The sequence below is a fragment of the Triturus cristatus genome, chromosome 1_2, assembly GCF_964204655.1.
Source record: "Triturus cristatus chromosome 1_2, aTriCri1.1, whole genome shotgun sequence".
Classification (NCBI taxonomy): Eukaryota; Metazoa; Chordata; class Amphibia; order Caudata; family Salamandridae; genus Triturus; species Triturus cristatus.
In genome coordinates this window covers 1,079,179,784-1,079,196,252 of record NC_140580.1, presented here as the reverse complement: position 1 = coordinate 1,079,196,252, position 16,469 = coordinate 1,079,179,784, and the positions used below count along the sequence as shown (strand labels likewise).

General features: G+C 45.2%; 1 protein-coding gene across 5 annotated transcripts in view; it reads right to left on the bottom strand.

Annotated features, from left to right (window-relative positions):
• The window catches only part of INPP5E (inositol polyphosphate-5-phosphatase E), a 303,275-nt gene that overhangs the window by 101,567 nt on the left and 185,239 nt on the right, over window positions 1–16,469 (bottom strand). For all 5 annotated transcript variants that reach the window (XM_085613085.1, XM_085613094.1, XM_085613065.1 and 2 more), the window contains exon 8: window positions 14,948–15,109. In XM_085613085.1, the coding sequence (XP_085469211.1) occupies window positions 14,948–15,109 (162 nt within the window). The remainder of the gene's footprint in view (window positions 1–14,947; window positions 15,110–16,469) is intronic.

Genomic DNA, 16,469 nt, shown 5'->3' with positions numbered 1-16,469 from the left:
TCACGTAGCAGGGTCAAGTAATAAACATTCAAGAAAAATACAAAAGAAATATCCCTTGAGAAACCCGGTAACAAATGAACAATACTGTAGCTTTATGGTAAAAAAAAAAAAAGCAATCCGCCCAACTGCTAAACAGCCAATGTGTTTGAGTATTGTGAATATATTGACAACACTCCGAATGAGACAACTGTTTATTTGCAGGCCAGGATTTCTATAATCAGCGACACAAAATTCACCTGCAGTGGTACTATATCTAGAAGATGGCTCAAAGGCATAGTCCCAGTTGCATATAAATGCTATTTTTGCCAATCCGTATGTCCAGCTATATTCCAAAACACAAGACCTAAACAACAAGTTAATAACTGACGACATTAAGTGAGCACTTAATTTTACACCACACTGATAGCCTTTTACCGAGACTGGTCAAAGTCTATGCAACTGCAAAAGAAAAGGAAAAGCTGTCCTCAACACTAGGGAGGCCATCATCGTAGCTGTGTTCAAACCATACTGTGACCTAACCAGTGTCAAGTGGTTTGCCTATTATCAAGCTTACCCTAGACAGTAACTTCATGGGCAAGCTTCAGGTCAACAGACTGATTAAAGCACTATCAGATCTGATAGATGACGATCCAAATAGGTTTATGCTACACAGGAGTATCACCCCTCATAGCTGCAGATTATTTCACATCATAAACATGATATCTGATGATGCTACCGAGAGGCTACCTTGACCACCACTGATATTAAGAAGGCTTTTGACATGCCAGGATAGAAATACTTGTTCCAGGTCCTAAGGAGCAAGGAATGCGAAAACTATAATCTGGATAGTGGCACTATACAAGGTTCCTAGGGTAAAACCCGAAACCAACAGCATAACTCGGAGACAGTTAGGAGCTGCACATGTGAAGACTGTCCCTTATCACCATTTTTATTTGTACTGGTGAGGAAACTCCTGGCAAATGATATAAGATTTGACAAGGGTTAGTCTGTCCTACAACTGGGTGTGAAAAGGCATATGATCTCTTTATATACAGAGGGCATATTGCTATAGCTATTCAATGACTATACTGGATTTGGCTTACTGATGCACGGACTGGTTTTTGGCACAATATCCTGACTTGGGGCCAATAGACTCAAAAAGCAAGTGAAAGGGACCCCTTTTAAACCAAAGGAATAAGGTTCCGTTTTAAGATCAATAAATGTCTGTGTTTCCTTTGGTAGACCATATAATACACACTACTCTTCACATTCATCCAAACCACACGTCACTTCATACAAAGAAGCACAAAGGGAAAAGAGCTGACTTTTGCAAATATAGTTTGCCACCACGCAGATGTACTAATAAGATTATACAAATGGTTTATTAAAAACATTAAAAACTTTGTCAATTCATTACAATAAAAACCAATATCAAAGGGAATCTGATCCCATATATTGCACACAATACAGGGTAATGTTATGCAGGTACTACATATACAGGAAACAAAACATAATAAGAAAGGAAAAATAGAAAAAAAGTGTTTCAACAAGACAATACACTTTGTCATCAATAAAACCCATCAGTGCCGAGGTTAAGTTAAGGCTGGTATGTTGAAAATATTTCATCTGTTGTGCCAATATATGGGATCAGATTCCATTCCCTTTGATATTGGGCCTATAAATACAAAGTTAACAGTCTTTCTCTTGCATGATCAGTGCACAAGCTCATGAAAAAAATAATCTCTGTATTATGATTATTATTGTCTGACAATATGTTTTATATTCATCCCGAGTTTTTGAAAGCATGCTTTTAATTTTCATATTCATATATGGGTATTATGAATAAGTGCAGTAAAGAGAGTCTGTATGTGTAAAATGTGAAAATAATGCAACAAAAAAGAGTTTTTTCTCAAATTACATCACAAATGACACTTATATTTTTCTCACAATGATTTTCAGAGTCAATATGTAAGCACCATTTTCAGTCCTCTGGGGGGAAGAGTGATGTGTTGACTACTGGTGAATGTGTTATCTGTCTATGTAGGTTGCAGTTGCAAGACATTATGTCTTCTCAAAAATATATATATATATAAAAACTCATTGCAGGCAGTTTGGGCCTGTTTGCCCTCAGTATTCAGAAATGAGACTACTGCTATGCATTCCAGTAGGAAAGCAGGATCTGCTTCTTATGGTTACCCCCACTTTTTGCTAAATGTGATACTGTTTTTGACTATACTGACTGGGATCCTGCTAATCAGGACCCCAGTCTATCTGTTTTCTCCTTAAACTGTTATGCTATGTACTTTGGTACACTCCAGATTGGATACTGGGATACCCTTGTCAGTCCCTACTATATGGTACCAAGTACCCAGGGCATAGGTACCCCAGAGGCCTCCCATGGGCTGAAGCATGTATTATGCCACCCATGAGAGGTCATGCAAAATAGAACCTACAGGCCTGCCATTGCAAGCGGCTGTGTACGTTGGTGCATGCACCACTTACTTAAGATATAAGTTTACTATATCTAAGAGTCACTGCACTTAAAACCTATAAGTCACCCCTTGAGCAGGCCTTTACAATCCTGAGGGCAGGGTGCTTGGTTCTAAGTGAGAGGGTGCCACTGCATGAGCAGCCTACGGAGTCCATTCTCCTGGGCTGTCCGTGAGACAGCCATTTACAGCATATAGAGTGGCATCATGCGACCACGTGATGACCTACTATAAAAACAGCTGAAACTAACCCTGTCGTGTTTGGTGTCAAACATTGTGGAATCATACCCCCTCAGAAGCGAGCTTCGTTGGGTGCCTGGTGTTCCCGGTACCAGCCTTCTACTCCCGGGAAGCACAAAATCGTTGCTGCTGACCAGCGACACATTTCTGCCGTCCTGCTGCCGAGCCAAGCTCAAGCAGCGGAAGGCAGAACAATAGGCATCCTGTCAAAGGGAAGTGTGACCACCTCCCAGACAGTATTTAGTGCATTAGGACTGGGTGGGTGCACTTGCAAGCGACCGAAAGTCTGCTTGAGGGGCACATTTGGTGTCCCTATGCACAGTCCAGTTCAAACCAGTCCTGGGAGCCGTTGGCTCCTGCTCTGATGCTTAACTGGACAAAGGACATGGGAGTAACCTCCCCACTGTCCAGACCCTCCCCTGGGAGGGTCCCCTGAATCTGTCCAACCCTCTTCTGTGGGTACTTAGGGGCTTACCTGGCTGTAGGACCCTAGATTCGACATGGACAATATTCTGAACCAAGAATCATTGAACTTCAACCGTCTGGACACTCTGGACTTCACTGGACTTCATTTGGGCCCGACTTCATCTCCCTCTCAGTCCGAAGCATCATCTGTGCCCGTGCACCACACAGGATCCATGCAGGACCTGTAGAGCATCAAGGACAACAGAAGATATCTCCCTTGGAGTGAAGGAGTCACTCCCCTGCATTCGCAGGCACTGCAGCACTCTGTCCGGTCTGCTGACCCTGAGCTCCGAAGGACTCCAAAGGCTTCAGCAACACAGGAGGTGGGTTTCTATGTCCTTCATGGTCCGAGGTGCCCTCTCACCAAGTTTGAGGTCAGAATCCCTCGTGGGGGCTGCAATACCCGAAGCCCTGTGCACCGCGTACATTTGCAAGTACAAATGCTTGTTGGTGTTTTCCGAACAAGTGCATTGGGCTCCGAGTAGCCCCAACCTCTGGCACCATTTCCTACCAAGAACTCTGTCCTCCTCGCACAGAGTGCTCCGTGGGCTGCTGTTTGGTGAAATCGCTCAAGGACCTCTCGCGACTTCCGTGCCTCCGGCCTGCGGGTCCACTTGAGGGTCACCTTTGCTTTTCTTGGGCTCCCCTGGTTGCTCCAGGCCTGCCCTGACTCCGCTTGCTGTGGTGAGTCTCCTGGACCTTGCTGGTCCGAACCGTATCCCTTCTTGACCTTCTGCGTGGGCTGCAGTTGCCAAGGCTTGTTGGTGCTTCAGCCGGACACCGACCCCTCAGGACTCAACATCCTTCATGGGACAGCTCGTGTCCGGCTCCTGGTCGTCCTCAACGTCTCCTGTTCCCCGTAGCTGCAGAGTCAAAAACTCCAGCAATGCACCTGAAGCACCCGACATCAGTGGGGATTCGCCTACCGAGCCCCTGGTCACTCCTTAGTGACCCAGACTCTGTCCCCTCTGCTTTCAGGTACTCTTAGACAAGAATCCACCTTTGGATTCCAACAGACACTTTTCTTCTTTCCAGCAGCGGCTCTTCTTTGAAGTCCTCCATTGGGTTTGATGCCGGTTTCCGATGCCACTTCAGACCTATGCACCTGGCTTCCCTGGGATAGGTAACTCTGGTACTTCGGTATCCACGGGTGGGGTGGCTCTCCAACCTCCTAACTTCCACGGGGTTTCTTCGAAGTCCACTGGGTAGGGTCCTTAAACTCTAAAACTTCAACCACGACTTTCCTATAGAATTGTATGGCGCACACAGTTGTTTTCCCACACTGCATCCGTCCTCCGTGGGCTCCCTACTTACTCACCTTGGGTGGTTCCTTAGGGTCCCAGCGATTCTACAACCTCTCGACACTGTCTTGACTTGAGTTGTGGTTTTTATACCACTATTTTAGTATACGATTCCCCCCTCCCCTGGGGCCAACTGTGTATTAGTGCTATGTACTATGTATTAGAGCTATTTACTATAATTTCTGTGCTTAAGTATTGTGTGCTTTGTGATTACCACCATGTAGGAGATATTTTGTCATACTAGAGAGTGTTATATTAATAAGGAAAATGCTACTTACCAGTATGCATCTGTTCTTGGCATTTAGAGCTGCAGATCTACACATTAAGCATAGATCGCCATCTGGTGTTGGGTCCGGATGTTTGCACTGGTTTTTGTCTTGGAAAAGTCTTTGGAAGTCACGAGATAGGTGATTCCTCCTTTGGATGATAGTGCATATGGGCATCGGCTCCATCTTCAGATTGTTTTTCGCCAGCAGGGAAATGATGGAGTTTTGTGAGAAACAGATAAGATGCCCATGTATTCTGTATCTAAATAAGATAATACTGGAACAAATAAAGGTAGCCGGGGAGGTGGGTGGGCGTGTGTGGATCTGCAGCTCTACATGCCAAGAACAGATGCATACTTGTAAATAGCATTTTCCGTTCGAGGCAAATGAGCTGCAGATCACACACTACGCATAGATTGGATAGCAGTACCCCTCCTTAGCGGCGACCACCAGTATCTGTTGCAGTGGTTTGAAATAATGTTTTGAGTACAGCCTGGCCCACACTAGCCTGCTGTTTTGTTTGCACATCTACACAATAGTGTTTTGTGAATGTGTGCGGTGTAGACCATGTAGCTGCTTTGCAGATGTCATGTAAAGGAATGTTCCCTAAAAATGCCATTGAAGCCCCTATCTTTCGAGTAGAGTGGGCTTTAGGGGGAACTGATAATGTTAGTTTTGCTTTGTGATAGCAAATCTGTATGCATTTGACAATCCACCTTGTTATCCCTGATTTTGATATGGGGTTGCCTTTATGTGGTGGTGAGAAGGATACAAAAAGTTGTTTTGTCTTGCGAAAAGGTTTTCTTCTCTCGATGTAATAAAGCAGTGCTCTTTTGACATCTAGAGTGTGAAGAGGCCTTTCTGCGACTGTTTGTGGTTGCGAGAAGAACACTGGCAACTCTACAGATTGATTGAGGTGGAAGGGAGAAATAACCTTAGGGAGGAATTTAGGATTAGTTCGGAGAACAACCTTATTATGATGTATTTGTAAGAAAGGTTCCTGAATGGTTAGTGCTTGGAGTTCACTAACTCTTCTAAGAGAAGTGATGGCCACTACAAAATGCAACTTTACATGTTAAAAATTGTAGCTCACATTTATGTAGAGGTTCAAATGGAGGACCCATTAGTCTTGTGAGAACTATGTTTAAATTCCACACAGGTGAGGGTGGTACTCTGGGAGGAATTATTCTTTTGAGGCCTTCCATAAATGCTTTGATGGCAGGTACTCTGAAGAGCGATAAGTGTTGCCTTTTTTGTAAATAGTCCGCTATGGCAGCGAGGTGCAACCAGATAGATGTATAAGCCAAGTTACACCTTAGGAGATGTAGTAGGTAACCTATGATGTGTTGGATAGACACGTCTAGGGGATTGATGGTGTTGTTATGACAATATATAACTAATCTTTTCCACTTGGCTGCATGTCTAGCCTCTTTAATAATGTTCATACAGTCAGGGGGAAGGTTAAGGTAACCGAATTCTAAGACCTCAGGAGCCAGATCACAAGGTTGAGCTGAGCTGGGTCTGGGTATCTGATCTCTCTACGGTTCTGGGTTAAGAGGAGTGGGGAGAGGTGCAGTTTTTGGTGCGGAACCACAGAGAGTTCCAGTAATGTGGTGTACCACGGTTGTCTGGCCCACTTTGGAGCAACTAGAATGAGAGTCAGTGAGTGTTGCTGTAGCTTTCGCACCACCAATGGAATGAGTGGGAGAGGCGGAAAAGCGTACGTAAATCTGCCTGACCAATTCATCCATATCGCATTGCCTTTGGACAATGGGTGTGGGAATCTGGTGGCAAAGCTTGGGCATTTGGCGTTTTCGTGTGTGGCGAAGAGGTCTATGTGTGGTTGGCCCCACATTTGAAAAAAATGATTGAAGAACATGCGGATGAAGTTCCCACAAGTGAATCTGTTGCGTTTGACGGCTTAACAGATCGGCTATGTTGTTTTGGACTTCCGGGACATGTTGGGCTAGGAGAAAAATGTTCTGCGGTATAGCCCATCTCCATATGCTTTGTGCTAGATGAGAGAGTTGTAGAGAATGTATCCCGCCTTGTTTCTGTATGTAGTACATGGCTGTCATGTTGTCCGTGCGGACTAGGACACCCTTGCCTGATATTTGCTTCTGGAATGCCTTTAGGTCTAGGAATATGGCTAGTAACTCCAAATGGTTGATGTGGAGTAATTTCTGTTGAGGAGTCCACCTGCCCTGCATAGTGTGATGTAAAAGATGAGCTCCCTAGCCGGAGAGCGATGCGTCCGCTGTCAGGACAATCTGTGGAACTGGCTCTAGGAACGGGCGCCGTTTGGAAAGGTTTTTGGTTTTCCACCACAGCAGAGAGCGATGAGTGCGACCGTCTAACCAACACCAGATCTGTTAACTGACCTTGAGCCTGGTTCCATTGGCGTGCTAGGCACTCTTGGAGAGGACGCATTTGGAGTCTTGCGTGAAGCACTATGGATATGCAAGAGGCCATCATCCCTATGAGTTGCATGAACACTCGAGCTGGAAGAGAGTGTTGAGGCAGAAATTTGGTTATGAGGGTTTGCATGCTTGCTATCCCGGCTGAACTGGGATAAGCGAGTGCTTTTGAGGTGTCTACTGTGGCACCTAGGTACTGTTGTATGTGGGACAGTTGTAGATGAGACTGCATGGTTTACTGTAAACCCCAAGTCGTTGAGTAGTTGAATAGTGGCGTGAGTGTGGTGTACACACTGACTGTATGAGCTGGCTTTTATGAGCCAGTCGTCTAGATATGGGAAGATGTGAATGTGCGGTCTTCTTTGATGAGCTGCCACTACCGCTAGGCACTTGGTGAATACCCGGGGTGCTGTGGTGACTCCGAAAGGGAGTACTTTGAATTGGTAGTGTTGACCGTCCACTACGAACCTGAAATATTTCCTGTGAGATGTGTGAATGGGAATATGGAAGTAGGCGTCCTTGAGATCTAGAGTGGCAAGGAAGCCGCCTTGTGAAAGAAGAGGAAGGACCTGCTGAAGTGTGACCATGTGAAAATGGTCTGACTGTATGTAGAGGTTTAGGGATATTAGGTCCAGAATAGGTCTCAGAGAGCCGTCCTTTTTTGGTATGAAAAAATACAGAGAGTAAATTCCTGTGTTTTGTTGGTGCAGGGGAACTGGTTCTATTGCACTCTTTTGTAGGAGGGAGATGACTTCCTGCTTGAGCAGTGATAAATGTTCTAACGATATTGGGCGCTGTTTGGGTGGTATGTTTGGGGGGGGTAGAGGTGAGTTCTAGACAGTAACCAGATTGAATGATTTGTCTCACCCACCTGTCTGTGGTGATGTTGGTCCAAACAGGCAGGAACTGTTGTAATCTTCCCAGGACCGGAGTGGAATGGGTCGGGGGAACGGTGGGAAGTCATTGGGTAGGGGTGGAGGCAGAGCGGGTGTTGTTGGTCTTGCCTCTACCTTTGTTATTGTTGCCTCTGTAGCCTCCTCTGTGGTAACCTCTGGGGAATGTAGACTGGGTGGGAGTCTTATAAGAGGTGGAGGGGTTGTCAGAAGAGTAGCCTCTGGAGGTGCCCTTGTAAGAGGGACAGCGAAAGGAATGTCTGGGAGCTTGCGATTGCAAAGCTCCCATTGATTTAGCTGTGTCCGTGTCCTTCTTCATCTTTTCAAGGGATGAATCAACATTAGGGCCAAACAGGTGTTCCTGATCGAATGGTTGGTTTAAGATGGAACTTTGTACTTCAGGTTTGAAACCTGAAATGCGTAGCCAGGCATGTCTACGCGGGAGAACACTTGTGTTGACAGCTCTGGAGGCGGTATCGGCCACGTCCAGCACACAACGAATGGAGGTGTTGGTGATGAGTTTCCCCTCCTGTATAAGGTGATTGGCTTTGTCCTTATATTTGTCCGGGAGGTGTTGCAATAGGGTTTCAAGCTGGTCATAATGTGCCCTATTGTACCTGGCTAACAGTGCTTGAGTGTTGGCGATACGCCATATGTTAGCTGCCTGTGAATCGGTTCTTTTACCAGAGGCGTCTAAGAGTTTTGACTCTTTATCGGGGGGTGGAGTGTCCCCTGATGTCTAAGAGTTGGCCCTCTTTCTAGCATTGGAGACTACAAGGGAGTCTAGTGGTATGGGGCCCATAATGTAAGCTGCGTCTGCTGGGGCAGTCTTGTATTTTTTCTCGATCCTGGGGTTAATATCCCTAGCCCTGACAGGATCTTTAAATACCTCAGGTGCATGCTTGGTAACTTCTTTTAGCATGGGCAGAATAGTGGTGGACCTTTGTGGGTTATCAAAGGTGTCCATAAGGAAATCGTCTTCCACAGGGTCAGTATGTAAGTCAACCCCGTGGTATGGGGCAGCTCTGTGGAGAAGCTAATGAAAACCCATTGTGTCCTCCGGAGGGGAAGGCCTGGAGGGGTAGATGTAATCCTGTGGTACATTAGGGACATCTGGTGTACTGTAATCGTCCCAGGGGTCAGGGGAATAAGGTGGGCCCCCTAGTGGCTCATCATCCGCACCCCCTCCTGTGTCATCAGAGGTGTCATCATCATCATCCATTGGTGGAGGATATGGTGTGGGAGAATGGTGTGGTGGGGGAGGAGGAGGGGGAGGAGGTGGGGGAGGGACCCTGAGGGGAAATGTGGCAATGTCCCTTTTTTTAGGTGGTGGAGCCGGTGCAGGCGTATCCAATGGTCTCTTCTTTGTACTCAAAGTCAGCTGACCAGTTTTAGGGTCTTTCAGAAGAGTTCTCTGTTTAGGGTCTGTTCTAAATAGCTCTTCTGATATAGGCTGGTCTTTCGGCGCCGACCGTTTCGGTTTGGAAGACTTGCGCGGCACAGACTCTGGAACGGTTTTGTGGTCCTTTGGCTTGGAACTGTGATGTTTTAGTCTCTGTGGCCGTTTGTGGAACTGGGTGTTTTTTTCGGTTCCGAGGCTTTTTTCAGTTCCGAAGGGTGTGAATCGGAAGCTTTAGAGATCGGCTTTTTGCTCGGATCCAAGTGTTTTTTCTGAGTCGATGGAACGGTGCCTGTAGGTTTCGGTGCCGAGTGCTTGGATGTGAAGGCAGTGATCGACAAGGAGGAGGAGGGCGGTTTCTTTTTCGATGCCGGTGACCGCTCGGTGCCGATGGTAGACTGACTCGAAGCCCGAGACGCCTGAAGGCTTAGTAAGCTTCTTCGCCGGGCCCGAGGACGGGGCATGGTAAGCAGTCTCTTGGAGTGCACCTGAACCCGAAGGTGAAGGTGTGACCGAAGCCTTTTTCGATGGTGTAGGTAGTGGGTCGGGGTCGACGTCTTTACTTACGACCCGCTGCCCAGGAGTGATGTCCTTGAGGTCAGAGTCATCGGCTTCGGAGGCGCTGACGAGGCCTTCTTGGAGTCGCTCCTGTTCTGGTACATCGACATCCTCCTGGAAGATGTCATCGGGGATGGGTGCTGACGAGCGAGCCATTGTTCTCCTGGCTCGACGATCTCGAATGATCTTCTTGGAGTGGAAAGAGGCACAAGCCGCACAGTCTCTGGCCTCGTGCTCCGGAGACAAGCAGAGGTTGCACACCTCATGCAGATCGGTGTGGGGAAATTTCGATGCACTTTGAGGACATTTCTTGAATGGCGTCCTTTCCATGAGCCAGATACCAAGGCCCATGTATGCCTGAAGGCCTTCGTCGACGACCGGAATCGAGGACTTCAATGTTGAAGTGATGCGCGACGACTAGGGATCGCAATCGAAAACAATACCGGAGAAGGGTGAATGATTGCGCGTCGAGAGTGGAATCGGTGACCGTTCTGAACTGGAGCGTGAAAAACACATCCGAGCCCAATGGCGGAAAAAAACAATCTGAAGATGGAGCCGATGCCCATGCGCACTATCATCCAAAGGAGGAGTAACCTATCTCGTGACTTCCAAAGACTTTTCCAAGACAAAAACAAGTGCAAACATCCGGGCCCAACTCCAGATGGCGATCTATGCTTAGTGTGTGATCTGCAGCTCATATGCCTCGAACATACATATTTTTATAACTACTGGGTGGTTCTCCTTTCATTTAACCAATACTATAAGGTTGTATTCAGGTAAAACAAGCTCCTTAACATTCCTTCAAGAGTAAGTCTGAAGGCTGCTCTCCACAGCTACCACTTAGATAGTTTTCTTTTTATATTACATTTTATTGGGTTTTTAACAAGAATACACCAGTGATAATCATAGTATAGCACATTACAGTAATGATAGAACAACACTACATTTTATCTTTGGATGTTATGCACTTTGTAGATCGTGAATCCCTGAGGCCACATACAATATATACTGTTAGCATAGTAAAACACACTTTTTCTATCTGGCCCAGCCATTTGCCCCAAACCCTGCAATGTTTAGCTGGGCATCCCCTGGCTTCATACAGGGGACTCTCCTGTGCCACACTGAAGTCCACTCCCCTACGCCACTTTGTTATGCTAGGTGGGTCTGGATTCTTCCAGTTAGCAGCAAAATCTCTTCTGGCCACGATCATGGCCGTATTGAGGAATTGGATAGCTTTTTAGGGTTATCTTTGACCTCTTTCAACACCATAAGGGTTGCTTGGACTGGTGCAAGGTGCCCACTATAATTAGTGAACAGCATATACCAGGCCAACATCTCACAATTCCTCAAGATGGCAAATAACTATCATTAGCAAGGATTTATTGCAAATGGAAATCATTTAATGTATTATGTTGTCTGTGTTCATAATATGTATGTTTTTTTCACCCATAATCATTACATTTAGTTTAGTATCTTCTATAATAGTTTTACATCTACATTACATTGGCCTCGAATAAAGCCTTACAAACGATGCTCAGTTATTCTTTTATGTGTTCTACTGGGGTAAAGGGAACCCAGTTATTATTTTATTACTGTTGCAAGTGTGAACATCCTCTGGGTAAGTTCAGCAGAGATTTAGTAGACACCGATTTCCCCACGCTGAATGGTAAGTTGGCATACCTGCTTGTCTAAGGAAAAGTAGCAAGTGCGGTCAGGTTTTACCCCTGAAATGCAACAGTGTGGTTGGATTAGGTGCCTGAGTAAGAAGCACACAAAAGAACCATACACACCCAACTTTCCCTCCGGTGTTTCCCCCAGTCTTGTTGCCGAAGTGGAAACAGAACAGCAATAAGATGCCTTAGAGAAAGTTTTAATGCATGTAGGTCAAATTTATGATGCATGCTTCACTCCAAAGCTATAAAACGAACCTGAGATTGTGAAACCACTGAACCCATCTACTTACAAGGTTCTCCAAACTTTACTTTCGCTGGGAGGTGCCAAGAAGGTAAGATAAGAACAATAGTTACTTACCTGTAATCTGTGGTTCTCCAGTATTGGGTCTTTCATAGATTCACATGCCTGAATCATTACCAGTCGTCGGAGTGGGAGTCCCACGGTACATAGAAACGCAATAATCATGCACATAATAACCAAAAACCTTGGTAGCCTGAAACCAAACTTACAAACTAAAGTGGAAGAGATTTTGCATGTGGTGTCAGTCTGCCAATCTCCACCCTATTCATGCAAGACCAGAACAAATTATGCCATTCTTTCTACAGTTGGCAAGGTCCGGTCTCTCCCATTCTACTCTGAAGGTGTTCTTGGCTGCGATTTCAATGTTTCGGCAGGATGGTGTTAACTCTCTTTATTCCAATAGAGACATTCAACAATTTTTTAAGGGGTTGTTCCGGATGTTCCCTCCTATCCGGCGTCCACCTCCTTCTTGGCACCTTAATATAGTACTTACACAACTAATGCGGCACCCTTTCGAACCCATTCACAAAGTGGATTTAAAGTTCCTTTCTTGGAAGGTTTCCTTATTGCTGGCTTTGACATCAACCAGAAGAGTTAATGACCTCCAAGCGTTCACTATTCATCCACCTTTTCTACAATTTACATCCAAATCTGTAGTGCTGCGCACTAACCCAAAATTCATGCCAAAGGTCCCGACGGATTTCCATCTTAATGAACCTATAATTTTAAAAACTTTTTCCCCAAATCCGCTCACAACTGCAGAAAAAGCTTTGCATTCCCTTGCCATCAAAAGATGTCTCAAGTTCTACTTACAACGGACAGCAACAATACGCAAATCGGACCAACTCTTTGTGGCATATGGCAAACCACGCCAAGGACATTCGGTCTCAAAACCAACCATTGCTCGTTGGATCTCTGCTGCAATTTGCTTATGCCATGATCAAGCGGGAAGACCATTGCAAGCGACCCCAAGAGCGCACTCTACAAGAGCAATCTCTTCATCCACAGCTCTTTTCGCCGGTGTGCCTCTTCACCAGACCTGTAAAGCGGCAACATGGTCCAACAGGCACACTTTTACCAGTCACTACTGTTTGGAAGCTGCAAGTGATGCAGATGCATCAGTGGGACAAGCTGTTCTGCGCAATCTTTTCAAATAAGGTGAGCCTCTGTTCTCCCATCTCCACTATGCTTTATATAAGACGCTTTTTTCCATACTCTTTCTATATCTTGAAATTGTTCTGCATATGTTGAAGCACACATGTATTTCTCTGCAGATATACCGTTTGATAATGTATTTTGGCTGTAATACAAAAACAGCGTCTTATGAGCATGAGGTTACGTACTGCTATCTACTCTGATTCAGGCATGTGAATCTATGAAAGACACCACAAATAGTGGAGAAGAACAATAGTTACTTACCTGTAATCTGTGGTTCTCCAGTATTGGTGTCTTTCATAGATTCACATGCAACCCGCCCACCTCCCCTCAGAGGCTTTTAGGCTATTATGTATTGGCTCACTCCTGTGCGAGAAAATCTGAGAGCCTGAGCCTCTGAGGAGAACATTCTGGTGGGTGCTGTCGCCTGATTGGCTGCAGTTTGGACTGGACATAATGACTGTGATAGTCATAGGTGTGGAAGTTTTTTCCTTGTAGCTTAGGCTACTTTACTTCCTGGTTTCAGGTTACGAAGGTTTTTGGTTATTATGTGCATGATTATTGCTTTTCTATGTACCGTGGGACTCCCACTCCGACGACGGGGAATGATTCAGGCATGTGAATCTATGAAAGACACCCCAAATACTGGAGAATAAGGGTTACTGTCTGGGCATACATGAGAACACTGAAAGCTAGATGGGGGTGGACTTACAGAAACAACGGTCAGACAAGGAATGGGGAACAATGTTACAATAAATGACCAAGGCCTAAAGAAATCTAAGTTTTAATTACTGCTATTTAACTATATATGTCACATCTCACATCCTGAAGTCTCTGCAACATGTATCTAGGGTCTCAGACATATTTTCCAGATATGTGACAGAAGCAGTGGGCTTTTTTCAAATAGTACAGGACTGCATGACCCTCATTACGTAACAAAGACAAATTATATAAAAAACAGTGCTTTGAAGTTGTTGTGGGTACATGTAGTGCAGTGGCTTCCAACAATCGTCAATAAGAGCCAGAGCCACAGACTATATTAATGGTTCCCAGTTTGATTTTATTGTATGTGGATTTCATGACATTTGTATTGTATAGTACTCATGCGCTGCGACGAAGTTTCCTGTTGCACGCAACATGTGTATTGTTACCCTTCTTCGTGGTGTTCATTGTATTAACATTAGAGGAATAGAAAGCTTAGTGGGTTTCTTATGTTCAAACCTGGTACTACACATCTCTAAAGGGATGCTTACTTTGAAATGCATATTTTAAACCTTACATTGCTTTTGCCCTACTGATTGGACTTTGGAAACCTACGTAGTGTGCTTTAAGCAGCAGTGAGCCAAACGTAATGTCCAAATCACTAGCTTTATGTCTAAGCAGTATGGCATCACATTTTACTTCACCTCTTTAAAGCTATCACCTAATTCTATAACAAAAATAACCCCATTCTACATGTGGCTTAAGTGACCTCCATTCTTAGTTGGTAAAATATACTATGGTAGTGATCCACACCAGTGCAGCCAAAATAACTGAGCCTGTGGAGTGGCTGAAGGTATAAGGCTTGAAGCTAGTGTACGCTGACTCCAACAAAGGAGCAAGTATATTTTCAGCTATTCTGTAGGTGAACTTCTCTGCATTAACTGCATGTCTGTCTCCTTTTCCCTTACGCTTCAATGATGTTTTAGGAACAATCAGCCATGAAAGAATTGAAAAGAAAGGATCTCCTGACTGGTCTCATTGTAACTCAACCTCTGATTAGGCAGCAGTACAAAGTGATCAGGACCATTGCCACCAATCTGCTCACTCACCTTGCCTCATTTCTTGAATAAGTTGATCATATTGCAGCAGCTGAGACACATCAGTTTCTAGGCAGCACTCGATGATTGCATTTACTCCCAGACGGTCCTTGTTTAACCGGAAATTGAAGTCCCCAAACCAAAAGACTTCATCAAATCGCGTTGTTACATCAGCTGAAGAGACACAAGAGGGCATAAGGTATAGATATAAAAATTCATTGTTTCCAGAAGGGGGCTAGTCAGAGTTATAATTCTTACACCATTTTTTGTATTGGGGTGCAAGGCTAGAATTTCAGGTGTTCAGTGGGACTGTAATGGATACAATAAGAGCTGAAAAGCTGGAAGACTGCTAAAATAGTTCTCACAGACTCCTCTACCAAGGCAGATCAGTAAGCTTAAATTGCCATTAACATTCTTGGTCAATACACTACCATGCATACCATAGCACTAAACTCTAATGACAGTGTATCTAAGATGCCAAGCTTCAGGAATGTTGCTATAAACATTGCTCTTATTGGTGATCACCAGTGGTTCAATAGGGGGCGGGGCAAGGCAAGTTACTGCTAAGAAACATTTTACATTCTCTCCCACAGAGTTGCAGTAATGTAACCTATGCTAAGCAAAAATCTACTAGCAGCTATGCTCTCTTTATTACTTAGTGATAGAAAACAAAACTTTAGAGGCTTCAAATGCTCTTGATTTTCAGAGGATGCAAAAGTATGCCTAATATAGCACTGCCACCAAATGACTCAGAGACTTACACGACAAGGAGAAGAAGATGCTTTGGAGGGCCAACCTGAGGGGAGTCTTGAGCTGTCTCGAGATGAACTACTGGCTGCTATCCATAGCTCCTGAACGGCTTTAGAAACTAAGACACAAGCAGTGTCCATTGACGTTAATCTCCTGCATGTGGACTTGAGGAAGGTGGTAAACAAGGTGGAGACTGCCAAGTGTAATATCACAGAGCTAAGTTACAGCCCTAAAACAGCGGATGGCCCAAATGACCACGGCTACTGTAGCATTGGAGCACCATGTGGAGGATGCAGAGGGTCGCTCCTGCTGGAAAAAATCTGCGTGCTGGGATTTCCGGAGAAAGTCGAGGGTGCAGTGGCGGAACAATTCCTGGAGAACTTGGTGCACACAGAGCTGCAGCCACTAGGACTATTGCAATTCTTTGTTGTGGAGAGAGCCCAAAGTGCCCTGGTTCCCCCTCTACCGACAGGTGCGACCCCAGAGCCCTTATTGCCAATGTCCTCAACTACAGGGACAGAGAGTGTATACTATGTGCAGCCCGGGAACAACAGGTCCCGCACTTTGGTAACAGCCGCATAGCTATCTACCCAGACTACACGAAGCAGGTGCAAGGTCGGCGGAAATCCTTTTAAGCAACAAAACAAAGACTGAGGGCCCTACATCTGCAGTATATGTTGTCGTACCCAGCGCAGCTCAAAGTTCTGTTCCAAGGGAAGGCGCATCTTTTTGATCATTTAGAGGAGGGCTGGGAATGATTGGAGATGAGCGACGTGACAACTTC